Below are 25,206 nucleotides of genomic sequence, written 5' to 3'. Positions count from 1 at the left end.
CAAATTGTTCTACAAAACAGAAATAGAAGGAACATTGCCCAGTTTATTTTATGAGATCATAGTCATCCTGATACACAAATTACATAAAGATCCAACAAAAAAAAAGAATTAAAGACCAGATTCCCTTATAAACGTAGATGCAAAAATTCTCACTAAAATACTTGTAAACTTAATTTAAAAAAAACCCCACATTTAAAAAATCATCTACCATGATGAAAGTAAGATTCATCCCAGAGGTTCAGGGACAGTTCAACATCCATAAATTAAAAATGTAATATAAACCATAGAAACAGACTGGAAGACAAAAACCACGTGATCATTTCATTGGATGCAGAAGAGGCCTTTGACAAAAATCCAACACTCTCATGATAAAAGTCTTAGAGATATTAGGGATACAGAGGACAGAACTCAACACAATAAATGTAGTTTACTGCACGCCCTAGCCAACATCAATTTAAATGGAGAGAAACTCAAAGCAATTCCACTAAATTAAGGAACAAGACAAGGTCGTCTACTCTCTCCAGACTTATTCAATACAGTACGTGAAGTCTTAGCTAGAGCAATAAGCTAGAACAAACCAAAAGGGAAAAATTAGAAAGGAAGAAGTAAAAATATCTTAATTTCCAGATGATAGGAGAGTATACATAAGTGACCCCAAAAATTCTACTGAGAAACTACTGCAACTGATAAATGATTTCAGCAATGTAACTAGATACAACATTAACTTAAAAAAATCATTAGCCTTTCTATATACAAACAACAATGTTCTCAGAAAGAAATGAAAACAACACCTTTCACAATAACCTCAAGCAATATAAAATATATTGAGGTTCCTCTAATGAAGCAAGTGAAAGACTTGTATGATAAAACTGTAAGAAAAAAAAATGAAGAAGATATCAGAAGATGGAAGATCTCCAATTCTTATGTATCGGTAGGATTAATATGGTAAAAATGGCCATTTTACCAAAAGTAATCTACAGATTAAATTCAATCCCCATCGGAATTCTTCACAAATTGTTCACAAATTTTGAAAGGACAATTTTCAGCTTCATATGAAACACAGAAACCCAGGATAGATGAAACAATCTCAGATAGTGAAAAAGCTTCTAGAACTGTCACCATCCCTGATTTCAAGTTATACTCCGTAGCTATAGTATGGTATTGGCAGAAAAAAAAGACATGTTGATCAACTCAATTGAATTGAAGACTTGGGCATAAAGTATGCATACCTATGAATCCCTGATTTTTGATTAAAAAAAAAAGCCAGAATTACACACTGAAAAAAAAAAAAAGGCAGCATCTTCAACAAATGGTGCTGGACAAATAGGACCACTGCATGTAGAAGATTCCAGATAGATCCATACTTATCAACCTGCACAAAACTCATCTCCAGGTAAATCAAAAACCTCCCCATAAAACCAGACATACTGAACCTGATGGAAGAGAAGGTGGCCAATAGCCTTGAATGCAGTGGCACAGGAGAAGACTCTGAACAGAATATAGTTAACACAGGCACTAACTCAGCAATTAATAAATGGGACCTCATGACACTGAAAACCTTCCACACAGCAAAGGACACCATCACTAATTTGACAAAGTGGCAGCCTACAGAATGGGAAAATATTTTCAACCACACATCTAATAGCTGTTATCCAAAATAGATTCAAGAAACTAGATATCAAGAAAACAAATAACCTAATTTTAAAATGAGGCACACATCTAAACAGAGAATTCTCAGTAGAGGAAACTCCAATGGCTGGGAAACACATTTAAAATATTCAATATCCATAGCCATCAGGTAAATGCAAATCAAATCTACTTTGAGATTTATTTTATACTCATCAGAATGGCCAAGATTAATAAAACAAATAACAGCTCATGCTGGTGAGGACCTGGAGCAAGAAAAACACTCATCCAGTGCTGGTGGGAATGCAAACTGGTACAGCCACTATGAACATCAGAGTGGTTGTTCCTCAAGGAGATAGGAACTGATCTACCTCAAGATCCAGCTCTCCCAACCCTGGGCATATACCCAAAGGAGGCTTCATCCTACCACAAAGACACCTGCTCAGCCATATTCACTGATGCTCATTGCTTCTCTATTCATAGTCAGAAACTGGAAACAACCCAGATATTTCCGAATATGTGAATGGATAAAATGGGGTACATATACATGTAAATTCAATGGAGTATTTCTCCAATCCTAAAAAAATGAAATCATAAAATTCACAGAGAAGTGTATAGAATGAGAAAAAATTCATTCTGCAGGACATTACCCAGACCCAGAAAGATAAGTATGGTTGGTGTTTGCTTATATATGGATATTGGCTGTTAAGTCAATAATAAAGAAGCTATGACCCAGAGAACCACAGATGTTAGTTACAGAGGAACTAGTGAGGCAGAGCTAGGTCTCCCTAGGATCGATAGTTGTGGATGGATGAGCGTGGGAGTGGAACAGAAGGATCAAGTGGGGAAAGAGAAACAAAAGAGGAACAAGGGATGGATCTAGAGTCTTGTCCCCTATGTGCTAGCACCCTCGGTATAGGAAGGTACGTTGCAGACTACCAAAGGAGAAGCATAAACTCCAAACCAGCCACAAACCTTTTGGTCCATGACAGTGTCCTGCCTGCAAGACATACTAGTGCAATGGTGGCACTAAACTTGTGGAAACAACCAACCAATATATGATTTAACTTACAGTCCTCTCCACAAGATGGAACGCCTACCCAATACCTCTTGGGTTACCAATATCCTGAGATAAGATAACCCAGGAACACATGGTAAAACCAAATACTACTCTTCTTTAAAAAAAAAAAGTATATATTTTTTAAAGATTTTCTTTGTTATTATTAATAATTAAAATATTAAAATTTATTCACTTTGTATCCCAGCTGTAGCCCCCTCCCTCATCTCCTTCCAGTCCCACCTTCCCTCTTTCTTTCCTCCTTATGTCCCCCCCCAGTCCACTGGTAGGGGAAGTCTTCCTCACTTACTATCTGACCCTAGCCAATCAGGTCTCATCAGGACTGCCTTGATCCTCAATCTCTGTGGCCTAGTAAAGCCACCACACCAGGGGGAGGTGATCAAAGAGCAGGCAACCAAGTTCCTGCCAGTGACTGCCCCTGCTCCCCTTACTAGGCAACCCACATGGAGACTGAGCTGCCCATGGACTACATCTGAGCAAGGTGTCTAGGTCCTCTGCATGCATGCTCCTTGGTTGATTCACAAAAAGGGGGAAAAAAAGCTTGAATAGTTTCCATGGATCAGAGGAGACTCTGTCAGCTTAATAAGAAAATGCACAGGAAATGGAACAGAAAAGAAACATTGAAGAAATGCAACACTGGTGAAATGCAATTGAGTATCGTAAATGCATTATAAATTGAGTATTATCATGTATTTTAAATAGTATGGCACTGGTGTCAAGTTCTTAACTTTGAGTAATGTGCTGTGGCAATAGAGCATGTGAGGCCAAGGAAGTGTGATGCCGACGATGCAGGGTAGACAGCCGTTTTTCCATATTGCCCTTCTAAGAGCCCTGGGGGACTTTAAAAAAAACCTAACCCTTCCCTCTCATAAAGTTCCAACATCACAAAATTATTTGTTTGTACAGGATGGCGTGGAATGATCCATTCTCCCATTGAAGATGCATGGCATACAAGAACCCCCTATACTGCCTTTGTAACTTCCCATCATATTTATTTTTCCAACACGAAAGCACGTTTTAAAAAACTAACCCTAATCTGGGTGTGGTGGTGCATTCCTTTAATCCCAGCACTCAGGGAGGCAGAGGCAGGGGGATTGCTGTGAATTGGAGGCCAGCCTGGTCTACAAAGCAAGTCCAGGACAGCCAAGGCTACACAGAGAAAAATAAAACAAAACAAATGAACAAAAACAGCAACAACGACAAAAAACTAACTCGAACTCCGTAACCCAAAGCACCAATAAAAGTAAATTTTCTCCGTCCCATAAAGCACACCTGCGGGAAACGTGTAGCTTACTAACTCAACATTGTGCACTCCCCTCCTGACGTCAGGAACAAAGCCAAGATACTTGTTCTCACCAATTCTGTGTAGCAAACTACTTTAAGTTCTTGTCTATAGCAGGAAGAGAAAACAGGAAGTCATTAACACTTGAGAAAGAAAGAGCTACATCACCTTTATTCGCAGCAGATGGACTCATCCTATGTTTGTGTGGAAGAACTGGGCGTACTTCTCAGGATCTCAGACCGAGAGAAGAGCCTGGTTCAATCCAACTTTGTTCTTTCCCAGAAGGACATTTCTCGACATCTCCCCTTTCATCATGTGAACGTCACAGTGAATTCATACAGGCCAGGGTGGCTGTATCGCTTAGTCAGAGAGTGTTATTGCCAGAGTATTCATCCACAACACACGGATGTATGTCAACTGCTGGTTTTTTTTTCCCTGTTCAGCCCAGCTGCTGTTAGTCGTTTCCCTTAGCAGGCTCTCTTTTCTCATTTAGGGTACGTCAATGAAGGATTCCTGGCTGTGCAACACGCCTTAGACAAGGCGATCATGCTGTATCATGGCGGGGCTGCCGCCACAGCGCTCTTCAGAGACACTAGCCTCTTCATCCAGAGGTTTCCGTACCCTGCGTATCTTCATGATTACTTCTACGTGTTCGCTAATATGTTCATCCCTCTCATAGTGGCAAGTACCTTCTCCCTGAATCATCTCACCCTGATTCGGTCCATCGTGTGGGAAAAGGAAAACCGACTGAAGGTATAACTCTGTTTTTCTTGTAGACGGCATTTGCACTGAAAAGTTTGAAAGTATAGCATGAGTTTATGCGGAAGGTTAAATTACTTCTTCGTGTTCAAAACTGATAGTTCTGTTTCACTCGCAGCCACTCAACACTTTTGCGTTTGTGGCTACTTTCTATAATTTTATCATTATTCAAAAATTTTAGTGTGACTGTTAGTTTCAGAATATCCCAGATTTAATTTAAATGTCAACTACCTTTCAAACCACTAAATGCATCCAGTCCAGGGTTAGTGATTTATCGGGTGATTTTTTTAAAATACTGATTTGATCCCACTAGCTATAATTCTGGACGATTTTTCTTTCTTTGTTATCTGGTCTTGACAGGTGTTGTGTTCTTACCACATTAGCACTATTAGGTGTTTGGGGTCATGAAATGGAGAGCTTTGCACTTGCTCAGGCTCTCCGTCATCTCCTTCCACCATGTTTTGCATTTTCTATGTAAAAGTTTTGCACTTCTTCTGTTAATGTACTTTGTCATCTTAGTTGCTTTTTAAAGTTTGTTCAGTAAGGTTCTGCAAGATGGCTCACAGGTAGAGGCATTTACACACAGGCCCGATGACCTGAGTTCTATCCCTATATTCCACAAGGTGACAGGAGAGAACCAACTCCCAAGAATTGTCCTCTGACTTCCACGTGCACCATGGCACACACGTGCCCATAAGTACACACATGTACATGCACCCAGACACAAAAATAAATAAGTAAAAATGTTGTCAAGTAAATATGTTTTCGGCATTAACCTTTAGAAAATTTAACGGCACATTTCCTCTTGTTTTTGTTTTCTACAGGTAATAATATGAACCTGTAACCACTCTAAAGAGCTTTGTATAGCATGCATATGTTCATAGATCCTTCTAGTCATCCATTAATTAAAAAAAAAGAAACATTCATTGAGAACCTTGTATGTACTAAGCAGGTAGAAATGGTGGGGGAGCTACAGTCTTAACATTTAAATATTGATATCTTAGTAAAATTCAATAAAAATATTGTAAGTAGCCCCCAAAAGGTAAGACCTCTCAATTGACTTTTCTTAATCTATACTAACATGATATTCTTTGCTAAATTATTTTCATATCCTTTTGTTAAAATTCAGAATACCTCATATTTCTATAAACAACCACTTCTGAAAAAAATACATTGTTCATAAAGATTATTGCTAAAGCTGTGGGCACTTCCCTCCTCTTTCCATCTTAATCTTAGCACTTTTAATTTTATAATTGAATTTAAGTATTATTATAACTTTTCCTAAAAATAGAATAAGTATATCTTTAAAGTGGTCTGTAGCTTTGCTGACGTGCTCTCCACGTCTCAACAACATCAGGAAATTATTGGAGGGATGACCTCTGAGCTCCTAGAAACTCAGGATTCAGTTTCTAGCCGGACAGTTTTAATGAAATTACATGAGATCCCGGTCCTTGGTCTTATCCCATGTGACTTGGAGACTGGAGACACAAATAGGAAATCAGATGACATGTCAGTACATTTTGAGGACTCTAAGGCACTGTGTGGTTGTGCGTGCGTGCATGCGTGCGTGCGTGCGTGTTTTCATGATACTTAGTTTGTGGTAATTCTCCCACAGGAATACCAACTCATGATAGGGCTGAGCAACTGGATGCTCTGGGTCGCCTATTTCTTCACCTTCTTCTGTTTGTATGTCATCAACATCATCATCATTTGCATGGTTTTATTTGTCCAGGCAAGTGTCTTTTCCACCCCAGTGTGTTGTGGCTAAACTTTAAGAGGGAAAGCAGGAGTGCAGGATCAGTCCAATGCCTCTTGGTTGCTGGGAAAGGAAAGCTGAGCTTTTGTGGATCTGGTGTAGATTCTCAGAGGCTGCTTATTCTCTTAGCCGCTGCCTTCGGTTCAAGCCAAGGTGGGAGGATGGGAGGACCCTCCGCAAGTTGTTTGGTGCAGGAGAAAGGGCCTTTAAGGTACTTGGTTAACGTATGTATATACACCCTTCCATAAACAGAGAGTAATGGTGCATGCCTGGAATCCCAGAAGGTGGGAGGCAGGCCATCATCTGCTACACAGAGAGTTCAAGGCCAGTCTGGGCTCTATGAGACCCAAAAGTATTAATTCTTCATCTCCCTGAACGTGTCACTAATGTCGACCAGGAATAGGATATTCGCTCTCTTACGCCCTGTCCTGATAAAGCATCTTACAAGACTAAATTTGGATTTCTAATTATTTTGCTAGATTGAACCTGTGCCAATCTTCCAGTACAATGACCCCGTCCTTGTCTTCGTCTTTTTGTCATTTTACGCCATCTCCTCGATATTCTTCAGTTTCATGATTAGCACATTGTTTGACAGAGGTGAGTACCGGATCCCTCCCGGGAAGGAGTCTCAGCACAGAACAGCCACCGCGCCGGAAAGCTCCTTCCAAAAGTTATCCGTCAGCGTAGCCACAGCCTCGGCGCTCTCACTGAGACGTCCCGGGCCCTGGTAGTTACTTGACGTGGGGTGAATGCACAGTGATGGCGCATACCTGAACCTGTAGTGTTGGCACAGCATGCTAGCGATGACGCAGGAACAGGAGGATCAGGAGTTTACCGACGTCCTGACCAATGTAGTACGTTGAAGCTAGCCTGGACTGCATGAGATTTTTGTCTTTACAAAAAGAAGGAATGGAATGAAGTGAGAGATGAAAGTTGATAAGCACTCAGGACCTTCAGATTATCAATCTGGCATGCTGCCTACTGAGGGAACAGGATGGGAGTCTACTCTAGAGGGTCCTCTGAAAGGCTCCACCCGATCGAAGCAGATGCTGAGACTCACAGCCAAACCTTGGGCAGAGTGCAGAAAGTCTTATGGAAGAAGAGGGGGATGGAAGGACACAAACGGGACAGGAGCCCCAAGGGGACAGGAGCCCCACAAGGAGACCAACAAAGCTAAAAAATCTGAGCCCAGGGGGTCCTGCAGAGACTGATGGACAAACCAAGGACCATGCATGGGGAATACCTAGACCCCTGCTCAGATGTAGCCCATGGGCAGCTCAGTCTCCATGTGGGTTGCCTAGTAAGGGGAGCAGGGGCAGTCACTGGCAGGAACTTGGTTGCCTGCTCTTTGATCACCTCCCCCTAGCAAGGTGGCCTTACTGGGCCACAGAGGAAGAGGACCCAGGCAGTCCTGATGAGACTTGATAAGCTATGGGCAGATGGCAGGTGAGGAGAACTCTTTCAGTGGACTAGGGGAAGTAGATAGGGGGAAGAGGGAGGAAAGGTAGGACTGGGAGGAGTTGAGGGAGGGGGCTTCAATCGGGATATATAATGAATAAATTGTAAATAAAAAATAGAGAAAAAAGAAAATTGATAAGCACAGCACTTGTGTGATAGTATGCTCGTATTTGGGTGCTCTTTCTAACACTGAATTGCCTCTTGTATGGTATCCGTCTAGCCCTTTCGCCAGGGATTCTTGAGATGAAGATAGTTTCTGAATTGGAGAGAGCAGTGTCTGCTAGTATCTGATGAGAAAAACAAGAAAACAACAGAATTGCTCCTTGCACTTAAATGCCTGCTGTTGGGCTGTTGCGTATTTACAATGTAGCACCTACCCCGACAGAGCATTGACCTTTAGAGTGTGGATAATCACATGCACAAAAATCATGCTAGAGTTCTCCAAAGAAGCAGAAACAGTGGAAGACAGAAGGGTATTGTGATGAATTGGTTTGTTTGGACATCTCACCATCTGAAATCTGTGACCAGGGGAGGCAGGGAAGCCCGTGACGAGTTCCAGTGAGTGTTCTAGAGTGCCTAAGATTGGAGGGCCCGGCAGGATGATGGTGCACACACCTTTAAGCTCAGCACTCGGGGAGGCAGAGGCAGGTGGATCTCTGTGAGTTCAAGCACAACCTAGTCTACAAAGTGAGTCCAGGGTTACATAGTGAAAAGACAAACAAAAACAACAACAACAATAATAATAATAATAATAATAATAATAATAATAATAATAATAATAAAATAATGGGAGGAGCCGGTGGTGTCAGTCAGGAGGAAAAAGAGGGAATTCTCTTTTCCTCCATGTTTCTGTTCCTTCCAGGTTCTCAGTGTAGAATGATGTCCACCCCTATAAGGTAGGACAACCTACCTTGCAAGTCCACAGACTCAAATGCTGGCCTCAGCTGGAGGCGCCCAGACACACCTAGAAGTAATGTTTGCTCTGTGAGCCACAAATTCAGGATGACATGTAAAACCAGCCCCGGAAAAGGACATGAAGAGAGCAACGAAAATTACCAAATTACAGCATACACATCAAAGGGCCACAGACCACAATATTACAGGTCAAGTGGTAGTAGCTGGGTTTTGAAAGATTTTTAAATGATGGAAAGAGGAGAATAGAAAATAAAAGCAATGGATGTAGATATTCACTCATTCATGCATGCATGCATTCATTCATTCATTCATACATACATACATTCTTTCTTTGAGTTACAAACTTTGGCTTAGAATGGTCTCTAACAAAGACAAATAAAGCTTTATTCCTCACCCTTTGAGAAATCACATGCCAGGGGGTTTTGTGGAGGTACAGTCCCACTGACAGGTGAAAATTTTCATTTTTCTATGTCCTTGACAGTGTTTAGATAAACACTGCATTGTGCCAAATTAGGGCTATGAAGTGTTTTGTCTTCAGGAAAATTTGGCCATGTTGGGCAGGCGTGTTAGCACACACCTATAATCCCAGCACTTGGGAGGCTGAGGTGGGAAAAGTACCAAATTTGGAGAACAGCCTGGTCTGCATAGTGAGTTCCAGGCCATCCAGGGCTACAGAGCAAAACCTTATCTCAAAAAACAAACAAACAAACAAACAAACAAAAAAAACCAAAACAAAACAAAAATTCACAGTCCTTCCTTTCTTAAAGTCTATCATTTTTGTCTGACAATTTAGCCATTTCACTCTCTCTGAGTGTTAGCATGAATGTTTTGTTTTGTTTTTTTCTGGACTCAGAGTTAATACATACCTTTGGACTTCCACCGTGTTCTGCTACCTTTGCCTTTCCAGAATTTAGCTCACACCATTGCCTTTACTCCAGATGAACAACTGAAGTAATTACTGGTCAGGAGGGATTTGCATCTGCCACTCAGCCATTTATCTTACGTATGTCTCATCTTTTTCTTCCTTGTATCTTCCACTTTGATTCTTACCTCATTTCCTCATCTACATAGCCTCTGATTATTTTCTTATATGAGTTAAAATTAATGCCATAATCTTGAGCAATGACTTCAGCATCAATAATATTAAAAAAAAAAAAAACTGTTAAGCTCCAACAAGTATTAATGGTATATCTTCTTTTCTCACATAACTAGAGGGTGTCTTTTCCCTGCTTTTTACTTATCAGTAATGAATGTTGTTATTTACTAATTTAAAATATTCTTTTTATTAGTAAATAACATAAGAGAATAAATTAAAAAACTGTTGGGGACACCAAGCCCCTAATTTGTGGTCCCAGAACCAGAAAGTCTCTCTTGAATTCTTAAAGGATGGCTTTGCCTCATACAGATTTCTTGGCTGACAAATTTTTTGTTTTTGGTTTCACAATGTCACTCCCATGACTTCCCACCTCTGGATTCACAGAAGGAAGTATGCTGCAGTCTTGTACTTGACAGAATTCTCTCCCTTGCTACTCTGTACCTTTGGTTTTGTTTTCTAATGCTACCAGTGTAACCGAGGCCTCCGGGCATGCCAGACAAGCACACTACCATTCGGTTACGCCCCAGCGCTTTCTTCTGCCAATCCTCTGCCCTTAAACCTTGAACATTTTTTCTTTTTGTCCTTATGTCTGGTTGGGTTTTTTGTTTTGTTTCGTTTTTAGATGGGGTTTTTGACTTTTTTTAATGTAGTGATTTTCAACCACGGTTCTTCAAATCAAACGCTTGCTTTCTTTTTCTGTGACTGCTGTCTGCATAAGGAGGTGACTTTGTCAGATTCTTAGGCTCTGCCAAGTCTTTATTATTTTTGTTTTTATTTTTATTTTGCCTGCTCCGTAAGATTATATAATGTCAACTGTACCATTTTTAACTGCTGTTTTTTTTTTTTTTGTCTACCCAGACATTTAAATTCATTTGTGTACTTTAGTTTACAGTCTGAGCATTTATTTAGTTCATTTTCATAATTTCTATCACTTTGTTGATCATCTTTTAAAGTAGATATCTTTTTCCTACTTCCCTTCAGCTCTGTGTTTCAGGAATTGAGCATATTAAGACAGATTGTTTACAGTGTTCATTTAGTAAGTCCAGAGTCTGGCCTTCCTCAGGGGCAAGTGTTTTCTTAGTTCTATTGTGTTTTTCTTTCTTTCTTTCTTTCTTTCTTTCTTTCTTTCTTTCTTTCTTTCTTTCTTTCTTTCTTTCCTTTCTTTCTTTCCTTTTTTTTTTCTTGATTTCTTGTATACCATCTTGTTTGCATGCTTCATAACTCTTTGCTGAATACAGCAGTATTTCGACTATTTTAAAATGATAACTCTGAAGATCAAATCACATTTGGATCCCCTAAATACTCTAAAACCCATCTAGTTGGGTTTTTGTTGCTGTTGTTGTACTAAATTGTAGAGTCTTGATTTGTTCAAGGGGATTCTTCTTTTCACACATTACCATAACAGACTAAATCTCACAATGCCTGGAGGAATATTTTGATTATTCCAGTAGTTCTGTTTATATTTACAATTTCTTATGTTGAGTTATAATAAATAAAATTATAAATTTCTAATAACTGTTATGACATTCATAATCATTGCATCTAGAAAGAACAATTCTGGAAAAATAAGCTCCTTCATGTTTTATTTCAGCCCTTCTTTCAGGAATATCTGTGTGCACACTGGATTCCAGATATCTCATTTTCTGAGGAAAACAGTGGTTAAACAAAATAGACATTCTTATCTTCTATAATGCCTATCTCAGTGTATACATTAAAATCCAATTCATATGTTGTGTTTTCCAAGATTGCTTAACTGGACCATATCTCCCTTTACATTTGCAGTCAACTTTGCTGTGAGCTTGGGAAGCTGCTTTTTTTTCCTGAGCTACTTCCCATATATTACAATACAGCAAAACTATGGGATCATGACACTCAAGCAGAAGCTGATTTGGTCCTTCAACTTTAATATTGCGATGGCGTTTGGATTTAAGTTCCTAGTCGAGGCAGAGACAAAGAGTAAGTAGTGAATTTTGATTAACCTAATTTAATTTGTTGGTTCCTACCATTTTTCAAAAGCATTTTTTTTATTAATTATAGCTTATTCACTTTGTATGTCATCTATAGCCCCTTCCCTCATCTCCTCCCAATCCCACATTCCTTCCCTCTTCTCCACCCATGCCCCTCCCCCAGTCCACTGATGGGGAGGTCCTCCTCCCCTTCCCTCTGACCCTAGTCTATCAGGTCTCATTAGGACTGGCTGCATTGTCTTCCTCTATGACCTGGTAAGGCTGCACCGCCCCCCTCAGGAGGAGGTGATCAAAATCAGGCCACTGAGTTTATGCCAGAGACAGTCCCTGTTCCCCTTATTAGGAAACCCACTTGGATACTGAGTTGCCATGGGCTACATCTGTGCATGGGTTCTAGGTTATCTCCATGAATGGTCCTTAGTTGGAGTATCAGTCTCAGAAAATATCTCTATGCCCAGATTTTTTTTTCTCTCTCTCTCCTGTGGAGCTCCTGTCCGCTCTAGGTCTTTCTATCTCCCCCTTCTTTCATAAGATTCCCTGTACTCTGCCCAAAGTTTGGCTGAGTCTCAGCCTCTGCTCTGATACCCTGCTGGCTAGAGTCTTTCAGAGTCCCTCTGTGGTAGGCTCCTATTCTGGTCCCTGTTTTCTTCCTCTTCCAATGTCCATCTTGTTTGCCTTTCTGAATGAGGATTGATCATCTTACTCAGGGTCCTCCTTCTTGATTAGCTTCTTAATTTAATTTTGATTGCTAAACTGTCTTCCAAAATTTCCTTCTACTTTATAGCAACATATTAGTATATGAGTGACTCCACAATCTGTCCAAATATTTCCTGGGAATCCAGAGGGGTCCCTTCCGGTTTCTGCTGGTGCAGGACTTTATCCCTTACACTTCAGTGATTATGTTTTTCCAAAATTGTGCATCCCAGGGAGATTTTTAGCATGCATAGAGGTGAGGAGGGGAATCATCATCCTAATCCACAGCTCTGCTTATTTTTATTAAGTTCTGTTTTCCCAAATTTTATGTAGTTCATTTCTTTCCCATTCATTTCCAGTTGTTTCTCTGTTTGGGTACAGTGAGAGGCAATTTCACGATTACTTACTCATATATCCTCTTAGATTCAGTTATGATGCAGATGAAGAACCATTTTAGTCCCTCTGGTGCCTAATTGAATGTCTCATCCTTTGTCTTAGAAACTGGAGTGAAATGGAGTAACATATTCTCATCAACGAATATGGACAGCTTTTTATTTGCCAATGTGCTTGAAATGCTTTTAATTGATGCTTTCCTATATGCCCTTGTGGCCTGGTACATAGAAGCCGTCTTTCCAGGAGAGTATGGTATGCCCAAGCCATGGAACTTTTTCATGATGGTGAGTCTTGGTGCCTGTTATTTATAGATAGATCCTTGTGAATTTGTTCTAAAACAAAAGAAAATCACTAGTCAGTTTTATACTATCTATTAATGAGTTTGTAGAGCAGATGAGAGGACCGTTCTTATGTTCCTTCCATACTAATTCACTGCTGTTTTCCTAATACAATCTGAGCCTTCATGCATACATAGATGATGTAGTTAAGATCCTGGGATCCTAAATTATTATCGCAGATACCTATAAAAGTATACATGAGGAAACATAATCCATGGGTAAGAGCTGGAAACTAACCAGCTCTTAAATGGCATAAATTGGGAGCAATAAATCCACAACATTTGCAGGACTGTATTTTAGAAGTACTATCCATTCTTAAAGAAGTTAGCAACACTGCAGTTCTGGAGACCATGTCTGGGTCCTCGGCGACCTCGTTTATCAAGCTTTTTACAGTCAACTTTTGGCCTGTATGTCACTCGGAGAAGATCTGATAGTGATAGAGGACTTCCTCTATGATGTCCGTTTGCAGTCATTTCCCTCTATCCCTCTCAGGTGTTTACTCTGGAGGGGACAAGGTTTTTGAATTTTTGAGATTACAATTTGAATTACTCTTCTCTCTCCCTTTTCCTTTTTCCACACTCTCCTATGTACCACTTCCTGTTCTCTTTCAAATCCATGACGTCTTATTTAAAACTACATGTTATTGCCTGTGTACATGTGTATGTGTATGTATATAAACATATATTCCTAAGTATAGCCGGTTCTGTACATGTAATGCTACCCATATGTAAGTTTTCAGGACTGAGCACTTAAACTGGATAACCAATTGGTGTGCTTTCCCTGGGGAAGGCCAGATCTCTCCCAGCTTGCCTCAGTCGCCTATGGTTTCTGTGTATGGTTGAGGACTCATGAGCATGTACCTTGTTCAGCTCACATGTGGGCAGTCAGGTTGGTAAGACTCCATGAGGGTAGCTTCTGAAATTACTAGGAAACATGATCTCACAGAAAGTTTTCTGATCCTCCTAGAATCTTTTTAGGCCCTCTTCCACAATGCTGCCTGAGGCTTGGGTGCAGGAGTGTTTTGTAGATGTATCCATTGTGACTGGGCTCTACCACCACAGCTCTGCATTTTTGATTAGTTGTACTTTTTTTGTTATAGTCTCCATTTGTTGCAAAGAGAAGGAAGTTTCTTCGATGAGGGTAAAGACTACACTTATTTGTGTGTTTAAAAATGAATGTTTATAGTTTGTTGTTAGCAATTGTGCTGGCTTAATAAAGTAGTGGCTGTAGATTCTCCTCCAATAACTATGACTTTACTAATATTGAGTAGTCAACTAGGTTCCCAGAACCAGACATGGTTTCCTTCTTCTTGAGACAGCCATAAGTCTAAGAGAGTTGTTGGTTACCACCAAGGTATGTAAGCCACTATTACACTCTTAGAGTTATCATGTCAGGCTGATCATTGATTTGGTTTATAGGCTGGGCAGAACTGCTGGTTGCCTCCGTCCTTTGGAAGCTTGCATGGTACTTTCTGGTACCATGAAAGCTAGTCATCAGAGAGGAGGCAGACAGGTCAGTTCCAGCTCGGAGGACTCTGGCCCTGTTTCTGAAGCACATGGTTTCTTTAACAATAGTTATTTACCTTCTGCCTCTGGGAAGTAACCAAGGGTAACAGCAAAAGGCTGTGTGTTTTGGGAATCTCTTGGAAAGTTCTGGCTAACAACTCAAAAGTCTCATGTCTGGTATTGGGCTGTTTTTGTTTTTTGTTTTTCATAGGTGTTCTTTCACTCTTGGAAAAAGAACCAGTAGGAGAAAGGTTTACTAAAACTATATGTGTATGTTTAAGCATGCATTTATGAGCATTATAGGATTATGATAAATAATTAATAGCATGATATCTGTGAATCTTTCAGACAACCTCATTATTATTTAACCCAACTCCCTCCTTCTTCTGTATGTACTCCCCTCCCCTTCCATAAAGTGCCCATCCTTTCCACTGTAAGAGCACTGTATATGTTATTCAGCTTTATGCTCCTCCCACCTTTTTCTGTAATTACCTCTTTCCCCTTCGTACCATTTCCCTGATCAGATCATTTGTACCCTATTATTTTCTTCTCTCTTGCTTCTCACCGCCCCCCCCCCCCCATGCTGGCAACATTTCCATTTTACTTTCCTAACATCTGAAATTTGGGACTAGGAGCCCAGTAAGAGATAAGATGGGACTTTGGGGTCTGGGTTACCTCACTCAGTATGATCTTTTCTAAAGTCTACCTGTTTGCCTCCAAAGTTCATGATTTTATTTTTAGTTACTGCTGGATAGTATTCTATTGTGTGCATGCATCACATTTTCCTTATCCATTAATCAGCTGTAGGTCATTTGGGTTGTTTTAATTTCTTACCTATTGTGAATAGAACAGCAATGAACATGGCTGAGCAAGTCCTTTCAGATTAGAATGTCGAGTGTATACCAAGGAGTGGAATCTCTGGATCATGTTGAAGACTTATTTTTTAGCTTTTTGAGAATTCTCCACACTGATTTCAATACTGGCTACAGCAGCTGGCAATTGCACCAACAGGGAATGAGGGTTCCCTTTTCCTTTTGCATCATCCCAACATTTGCTGTTCCTCATTCTGTTGATCTTCATTTTAATTTAATTACAGGAAGTTTTTATTTCTGTTTTTTTTTTCTTTTTTGACCATTTATCATTTAGTAATGAGTTGACTAAGGTCTATGAGTTTGTGTATTTACTAGAGGATTTTGCTGTCAATTTTAAGTTTTATTGGATTGTGGTCAGATAGTATACAAGAAGCAATTTCAATGTTTGAATTTATAAAGATTTGTTTTGTGTTGCAGGATATTGTCCTTTTTTTTTTTTTTAAAGTTTCCATGTGTTGCAGAGGAGAATGTGAATTCTTTGGTATTTAAATAAAATAACGGTAGAATCTGTTAAGTCCATTTGATGTATAGTGTCAATTAATTCATGATGTTTCTCTGTTTGTTTTTGTCCAGATGACCTGCATATTGGAGAAAGTGAAATATTAAAGTTGCCTAGTACTCATTGATGTTAATATGTGTCTTTAAATTCAATAATAGTTTTTAAATGAAATTTAGCACACTGAATTTAGTGCAAATATGTTAGACAGTAATGTCTTCTTGATTACCTTTTCCCTTTATTAGAATGAAGTGTCCTTTTAAAAATCTCTTCTGATTAGTTCTATTTTAGTCTATATTTTCAGATGTTAAGATAGTGATACCTGCCTGTTTTCTGGTTCTCTTTCATTGGGTTACTTTTTCCCATCCATTAACTCTAAAGTAGTTTTAAGACTATCTTTAAGACTAAGATATGTTTCTTGTAGGCACCAGATAGCTGGATTTTGTTCTTGATCCATTCAGTGAGTCTGTGAGTTTTTGATTGGAAAATTGAGGCCATTGATATTTAAAGTTATTACTGAAATGTGAGTGTTAATTTTAGTCATTGTGTTGTTGATTTTTAGTTTTGTTTCTATTCTCAAAGGTCCTTCATGTTTTAATAATTATGGCATCCTATGTCATTCCACAGTCTCTCTGCTATGCTCATTTTTCTCTTTAGCCCAAAATATTGCTTCCTGCATCTTCCTTAGTTTTGGTTTGTTAGGTTTAAATTTTTTTTTAATTTAAAAAATATTTTCTTTTTCCTTCAAACATGGCGGGTAGTTTTGCTCTGTGTATTATTTTATGTTGGCTGACATAGTCTTTTAGGACTTGGAATGGATTCTGGCTTTCAAAGTTTCCATTGAGAAATCAACTGTTATATTGGTAGATATTCCTTTCTTTGTGACTGAAATATTTTTCTCTTGAAACTTTTAATATTCTTTCTTTGTTTTATATACTTAGTGTTTTAACTATGATGTACCATGGGAAATTTCCTTTCTTGTCTATTTAATGTTCTATGTGCTTCTTGTATGTCTGTATGGGTGTCCCTCCTTAGTCTGGGAAAGTTTTCCTCTATGATCCTGTTAAGGATCCGGTTTATGCCATTAACATGAAATTCTTCTCTTTCATTTATTACTGTAATTTGAAGGTTTGGTCTCTTCGTGGTATCCCATAGTCCCCTCGTGTTTTCCTTTCATATATATTTTTTAAATTACTTGTTCCTTGCTTAGTTAGTCCTGGTCCTCTATTTTGTCTTTGAGACCTGATGTTCTTCTGTCTTCTGCCTGACTCGCTATACTTGCAAGACTTTCCTTTTAGTCCTGAATTTGTTATGGACAAAACAAGTGAGGAAGAAGGGAGGACGTGAAGGTTGGTTGAGACTAAAGGTTGGGAATGTCTGGAGTAGAATAAAGTCAGGTGGACAGAGGGGACGGTCCTGGCACATAGGTTGTGTTTTCTGCTCCAAGCCAAAGTGTTGGGGTAGATAGGTGAAGCCGGCTACTTTGCTACTTTGTGGGTCCTTCTTTTCCCCACCCTTTATCTCCCTGGTTTGACCTTGTAACATTAGATAGAAGAGAAACAAGGTAGAGTGGGGAAAGGAATTAGGAAAATCCCCAAATCTAATTTCTTTTCTTTTGTTTCTTCTTTGACCACGGCTACTAACAAAATGCAGCCAACCTCCCTAAATGACCAACAGCCACCCCCACAGCCTATTGTGGCTCTTGCATTTATCTACTCTCTGAAAAGTTCCCAGAATTCCAAATGTCATATAATCGCAGAAATTATCTGTAGTTGGCAAAAACCATGCTTCTGCTAGGCAGTGGTATGCAATGTGGGGCCCTATGAGGGTCTTGAGGTTCCATGCTGCACAGGTGTGGGTGGCCAGACTAGGACTGGGCACTTGCTGTGGATTCTGCAATAGGTCTGGTGGGTTACGGAAAAATGAGAGTCTGCTTGCAGCGGGTACTAACCAGGCTAGACACTGGAAGAAGACATGGAGAGTCCGCAGGCCAGATCCTAGAGGAGGACAAGGGAAGTCCGGGTATGGTGTCCCTCTAAAATGTTTATGATCTTAGTATAATAGTATGTTCTAAGCCTTTGGAATTCAAATTATAGGTAGCTTGCTCCAAAATCTGATCTCGAGAATTGTATGCAGGCCATCTCAGGACAAACCCTGTCAGATTAAGGTGTTTTCTAGTGTGCTCTTTTTCCGTGCCACCAGTTACATCTTTCGTATTCCCTTATTAGCACTCTTACTGGTTTGGAGAAACACCTCCAGAAAACTCTGAAATTACCCAACCTCAGGAGACAACTGAAAGCAAATATTTCGAAGCTGAACCAACTGATTTGAGGCCCAGCATCCAGATCAGACACCTGCACAAGGTATTCTTTCATAACCTCCTCCCCTGCTTCCTAAAGAGGGGTTCACGGTAAACGTTCAGTATGAGAAATACCCAAATATTCAAAAGTTTTTATTTATATATGCTGATAAGAGGTCATACCATTGCATTCACTTCTCTGAAGAAAGATAAAAATGATATCTGCACAGTACTTAATAAATACTAGATCCTTCTACAAAGATAATCGGATCCCTATGACCTGGCCATGTAGTCTATCCATGCTGCCATTTTATTCATTTATTTATTTATTTATTTATTTATTTATTTATTTATTTATTTATCTATCTATCTATCTATCTATTTATTTATTTTTACAATTTATTCACTTTATATCTTGATGGTAGCCCCCTCCCTCATCTTTTCCCGGTCCTTCTTCCTCTCCCTCTTTGCCCCTCCTCCTCCCCTAGTCCACTGAAGGGGGGAATTCTCCTCCCCTACTATCTGAACCTAGCCTATGAAGTCTCATCAGGACTGCCTGCATCCTCTTACTCTGTGGACTGGCAAGGTCGCCCCACCAGGAGGAAGTGATCAGAGAGCAAGGAACTGAGTTCATGTCAGAGACAGCCCCTGCTTCCCTGACTAGGGAACTCACATGAGCTGCATATGGTCTACATCTAAGCAGAGGGCCTACGTTCTCTCCATACATGGCCCTTGGCTGTTGTATCAGTCTCTGCTGACCTCCATGGATGCAGATTTTTTTGCTTTTGTTGGTCTCCTTCTGGAGCTCCTCTCCCCTCTGGGTCCTTCTCTCCCCCTCTTCTTCCATAAGATTCCCTGCACTCTGACCAAAGTTTGGCTGTGAGTCTCTGCATCTGGTTAGACCCCCTGCCAGGTAGAGTCCTTCAGAAGACATCTATGGTAGGCTCCTATCCTGTTCTCTCACTTCTACTACTTCCTGTTTCTATCCTATTTGCCTTCTGAATAAGAATTAAGCATCCTCCCTAGGGTCCTTCTTGTTGTTTAGCCTAGATAGGTCTGTAGATTTTAGTATGTTTATGCTATATTACATGGTTAATACCTGCTTCTAAGTGAGTATGTACAATGAATGTGTTTCTGTTACCTCACTCAGGATGATATTTTTCAGATCTACCCATTTGCTTGCAAATTTTATGATGTCTTTGTTTTTAATAGTTGAGTAGTATTCCATTGTGTAAATGTACCACAATTTCTATATCTATTTGTCGGTTGAGGGACATCTAGGTTGTTTCCAGATTGTGGCTATTACAAATAAAGCTGCTATGAACATAGTGGAGCAAATGTCCTTGTTGTATAGTGGAGAATCTTTTGGGTATATGCCCAGGAGTGGTAAGAGTCTTAAGGTAGTGCTATTCCCAATTTTCTGAGAAAGGGCCAGATTGATTTCCAAAGTGGTTGTATAAGTTTACACTCCCACCAGCAATGAAAGAGCGTTCCCCTTTCTCCACATCCTCTTCAGCATGTGTTGTCACTTGAGTTTTGATCTTAGCCATTCTGATAGGTGTAAGATGGACTCTGATTCATTTTGATTTGCATTTCCCTGATGACTAAGAATGTTGAGCATTTCTTTAAGTGTTTCCCCACCATTTGATATTCTTCTGTTAAGAATTCTGTTTAGCTCTGCACCCCATTTTTAATTGGATTCTTTGGTTTGTTGGTGTTTAATTTTTTGAGTTCTTTATATATTTTAGATATTAGCCCTGTGTTGGATGTAGGTTTGGTGAAGATCTTTACCCAGTCTGTAGGCCGTCGTTTTCTTCTGTTGACAGTGTCCCTTGCTTTACAGAAGCTTTTCAGTTTCATGAGGTCCCATTTATTCATTGTTAATCTCAGAGCCTGGGCTGTCGTTCTGTTCAGGAAGTTGTCTCCTGTGCCAATGAGATCAAAGTTCTTTCCCACTTTTTTTTCTAATAGATTTAGTGTGTCTGGTTTTATGTTTGATCCAGTTGGACTTTAATTTTGTGCAAAGTGATAAATATGGATCTATTTACATCTTGAAGTCCAAGCTAGAACAATAAGGCAACTAAAGGAGCTCAAGGTAATACAAATCAGAAAGGAAGAAGTCAAAGTATCACTATTTGCAGATGATATAATAGTATACATGAGTGATCCCAAAAATTCTACCAGGGAACTCCTACAGCTGATAAACACCTTCAGCAATGTGTCTGGATACAAAACTAACTCAAAAAATCAGTATCTCTCCTGTATACTAAAGACAAATGGGTTGAGAAAGAAATAGGGAAGCGATACCCTTCACAATAGCCATACACACACACACACACACACACACACACACACACACACACAAACAAAACAAAAAAAAAAAACACCATAATGTATCTTGGAGTAACTCCAACCAAGCTAGTGAAAGACTTGTATAAAAAAAAAATTCAAGTTCCTGAAGAAAGAACTTGAAGAAGAAAGCAGAAGATGAAAATATCTCCCATGCTCATGGGTTAGTAGGATTAACATAGTAAAAATGGCCATCCTACCAAAGGCAATCTACAGATTCAATGTAATTCCCATCAAAATATCAACACAATTCTTTACAGACCTTGAAAGAACAATTCTCAACTTCATATGGGAAAACTAAATAAATAAATAAATAAATAAATAAAACAGAATAGCTTAAAAAAAATCTGTACAATAAAAGTTCTTCTGGATGTATCTCCATCCCTGAACTCAAGCTGTACTATAGAGCAACAGTAATAAAAATATCTGCATGGTACTGGCATAGAAACAGACTGGTGGATCAATCAAATCAAATCAAAGACCCAGAAATAAACCCACACACTTATGGGCACCTGATTTTTGACAAAGAAGCCAAAACCATTCAGTGGGAAAAAAGGTAGCACCTTCAACCAATGTGACTGGTCTAACTGGAAGTGCTGCCATTTGAAAGTGTAGTATCTAATGGAGCTTTGTGACTTGAATGAGTAAACATTAATTTCCATTCGCTAAAGTTTTCCATTCATCTGCTTGTGATCTCTTTTGCCTGGGTAATTATTGCGGGAGGATGGAGGTGACCAAGGTGACTGATATATCCGAGGATATAACCTGTAACGTGGTTAAAGCTAGAAGCAGATTACTCAAGGAACACACGGGCTATGAATTTCTCCAGCTGCACTTACCCGATTCTCCCACATTTTCTTTTTTCCTTCTTTTTTTTCTTTCTTTTTTCTTTTTTCTTTTTTCTTTCTTTCTTTCTTTCTTTCTTTCTTTCTTTCTTTCTTTCTTTCTTTCTTTCTTTTGTTTGTTTTGGTTTTGTTTGTTTGTTTTTCCCACCTTTGCCTCTAAAAAATTTCCCCTAATGCATACATAGAGCCCTTCCCCATTCTCCATACTTCTCCATCACTTGCTTATCCAGGATCATGACAATGTTCAGAAGAACTAAGGGTCTTCTATCCTGTTCATTTATCCATTCTTTTTTTCATTAGTTCATTCTTGTTCCTAGGGAATCAGCAGTAAAAATAAAACAAACAAACACACACACACTCAGAAAAAAAAGTCCACACTCACAAGGAATTTTCATTCTAGTGTGAGTGAAAAACTGATAGTGATATAGCAATTTAAAGATGGAATGCAGAGAAGAAATATATCAGATTGTTCAAGGAAGCCTCTCTAGAAACAAACCTGGCCACTGTGGACACCGGCTGCCCTGCCCAACAGTCAGCTCTGTTGAAAAAATCCACCTCAGTCCAGATTAGGCGCGTTTCTTCGGGACATCTTGTACCAGTGGCGTGAAGTGGAGGCAGGTGACGGTCAGCTCTGTCTCCCAGCTTGGCTCTACATGACCACCTACATTTCGGAATTGATACTGGAGACACCTTATAATCAGCTAGGAGAAAAGGGGGGTACTGATGGACCAACTCATGAATGTCCGTGAGGCCACAGGACAACCCAGGGGTTGGTTTGTTTGGTTTGATCCACGACTTTTTAACCAAAGCTTTGGGAAATCAAGAGCTCTAGTCTGGACACAGTTCTCAAAACACTTTTTTTTTTTAAGCCTGGAACCTATGTCTAGGGAGAATGGTTGGAAAGAGACCCCTCCTGCCATTTGGTGAAACTTGAAACAGGATTCTGGTTTCGGTCACACAGAGTGCTACCTTAATTTATCATCAAAAAGATGTATCGGGAGGAATGCCTGCTTTAAATCTCCATGTCAGGGATTGAATCCCAGGTTATACGGTTATGTTCTATATTTCTTAAATGCTTTATGACTCAATTGTTTTAAAAAAATAACTAAAGTCTCCTTAAAAGTTTGGATGTCAATCACATTTACTACACATTTGCACCATCTTTCCTGAGGGTCTCTGTCACCCCTCAGTCTTCAGGCCGTTTCGCCCTGTGGATGAATTTCAAGAGAAATTATGGTCAGGGAACTTATTTAGCCTCTACTTGTTGCTAGACTGAAAGTGATGCTCTTTCTAGCTTTTTGCGCCCTGGACAGACACACTGATCATCTACATGAAAGGTATTTCAGGTGAGCATCCATGGTGGTTCCAGTTGGCTGTTCTTCAAGGTCTGTGTGTGTGTATTGTGTCTGTCTCTCTCCTCTCCTTCTCTCTGTGTGTACATGCACACACACATGTGCACATGAGCACACATGTGTTTCCATATTTATGACATGTGTGTGCATGCCTACTCACGTGAATACAGTCACAACTCACATGTCAAAGCCAAAAGACAACCGTGGGTGTCAGCTCCCACCTTCTTTGAGACAGGGTCTCTGTTATTTTTGACTATACATGCCAGACAAGATGGCCCACCAGCTTCTAAAAATTCCCGTTTGTGCCTCCAGTATTCCCTGTTGGAGCACTGGGATTATGGATTATGTCTAGAATTTCTGTGGATTCTGGGGATTAGAACTCAAATCCTTATCCTTGCACAGCGCTTTTGTCCGCTGAGCAATTTCCTGTGTTCCCCAAATAAAGACTGACTGAAGAAAAATGTGGCACTGCCAGCTTCAGGGTGGTAACTGAAACAAAGGAGGAACGGGTGAGATTGTTCAGGGAAAGACTGCACGCCTACTGTGAAAGTATAAAACTCACTTTGTAGCTTCAAATAGGTTTTCCCCCTCTTTGCCGTGTCTCTGTATTGCACTCTATTTCGCTATAAGATTACTGTGTGGTCTTATTTCATCTCTGAAGAGCTGCTGTGAGTACCCGTTCTTCCAAACTGATTGTGAAGGCTACAGAGTTGACATTTGCGGGCTTCCCTCCGACAGGTGTTCCGAGAGAATAACTCCATCAAGATAGCCCTCGAGGACTTGTCTTTGAACTTATATCAGGGACAGATCACTATTCTCCTAGGGCAGAATGGGGCAGGAAAGTCGACTGCTCTGTCCATCCTCTCAGGTAGGTGTTTGGCTCTGTCCAGAAGGCGTCCTTACCCAGATCTGGGGGGAAAGTGGTGAGACTTGCATGATGTAGTTTAATAATAGTCTGCTTTGTTGTCAAGTTTGTAAGTAACATAAAATTTTGAAGTTAGTGTTTTGTGAGAGGTTAAAAGATCAATACACGAAGAAGGCAGTACATTTTTAAGTAAGTATGTGTCTAAGACTCAGAGCACCAAAATCCTCAAAGCAAAACCAGAAAGATTTGAAAAGGCAGCAGACACATTTGCATTTAGAGACTTCAGCGCCACTCTTTTGGCCAATGATGAGACCAGTGGACAAAGCCTCAGTACAGATACTGAGGAATTAATCATCAGGCTCCAATTCATATTTTCAGAAAGCTGCAGCCTGACAGCAGCCAAGCACACATTGCTTACAGCACCTTAGAGCTGATATATCCTAGGCTGTCTGGGCAAAGGTGAGGGGGGAAAAGGAGGGAGGAAAGAGAGAGCATGTCTTTGAAGAAAGGCCAAATGGAACCCGTTACAGATGCTCGCCTGAGGAGCGAGAAAACTAAGAGTGTAAAGTGTTCAGGCAGGAAGAAAATGATTCTAGACTGAAACTTGGACTTTTTAAGAAGAATTCAAGAATACCAGATATGGTAAAAACCATCAGTACATATAAGAAACAATTTAAAAGTTTTTATATGTACATTTTCCTCTTGAAGCTATCAAATACTTAAGTAAAAGTAATCAACTCTCGGCCCACTGGCTCACCCCACAAGGAGTACCCCAGTGAAACTGACACAGTAAAAGACTAAACCGTGTGAAGTATCTGAAAACTGAGAGAAACAAGATAAACAACCACTGGACCAGATGGATTCCAGAGGGCTAAAAAAATCAGGATGGCTGGCAAGAGTCCTGCTAGGGTCAAAACAAGCTCAGAGACCTGCTTTAGAAACTTCTCCCTGGATCAGGCTACTAGGCAGAGTATACCCTAGGGTATTGTGGCAAAGGACAGATGATCAATCCTTAACTGAGTCTAACTGCCAGGCATAATCCTCAATGGAGCAGGGAAGCTTAATTGAGAAAAAAGAAAAAGAGACAGCTCAAGAAAGTCAGATGAGGACCATCCCAAATAGCAAATAGCTACTAGGCAGAGTAACACCCAAAACTGCACGTTGCAGGAGATAGGGAATTTACTGAATTCCTCCAGCTAAGTCAGAAATTAAATACACAAGTAAAGAGGCAATCAGTATTTAAAGTTAGTACAGCCATTGTG

At 39.9% G+C, this 25,206-nt stretch overlaps 1 protein-coding gene across 1 annotated transcript in view; it reads left to right on the top strand.

Moving 5' to 3' along the window:
• Nucleotides 1-25,206, top strand: part of LOC129691466 (phospholipid-transporting ATPase ABCA3-like) — a 97,386-nt gene that overhangs the window by 9,778 nt on the left and 62,402 nt on the right. Inside the window, exons 5-11 of the mRNA XM_055627613.1 lie at nucleotides 4,480-4,739; nucleotides 6,361-6,477; nucleotides 6,981-7,098; nucleotides 11,753-11,926; nucleotides 13,129-13,307; nucleotides 18,463-18,597; nucleotides 23,818-23,947. Of these exons, the coding sequence (XP_055483588.1) occupies nucleotides 4,480-4,739; nucleotides 6,361-6,477; nucleotides 6,981-7,098; nucleotides 11,753-11,926; nucleotides 13,129-13,307; nucleotides 18,463-18,597; nucleotides 23,818-23,947 (1,113 nt within the window). The remainder of the gene's footprint in view (nucleotides 1-4,479; nucleotides 4,740-6,360; nucleotides 6,478-6,980; nucleotides 7,099-11,752; nucleotides 11,927-13,128; nucleotides 13,308-18,462; nucleotides 18,598-23,817; nucleotides 23,948-25,206) is intronic.

This window comes from Psammomys obesus, unplaced genomic scaffold (genome assembly GCF_907164565.1).
Source record: "Psammomys obesus unplaced genomic scaffold, mPsaObe1.curated_primary_1811, whole genome shotgun sequence".
In the NCBI taxonomy this organism is placed as follows: domain Eukaryota; kingdom Metazoa; phylum Chordata; class Mammalia; order Rodentia; family Muridae; genus Psammomys; species Psammomys obesus.
The sequence above is the reverse complement of the archived record's forward strand: the minus strand, read 5'-3'. Positions and strand labels throughout refer to the sequence as shown.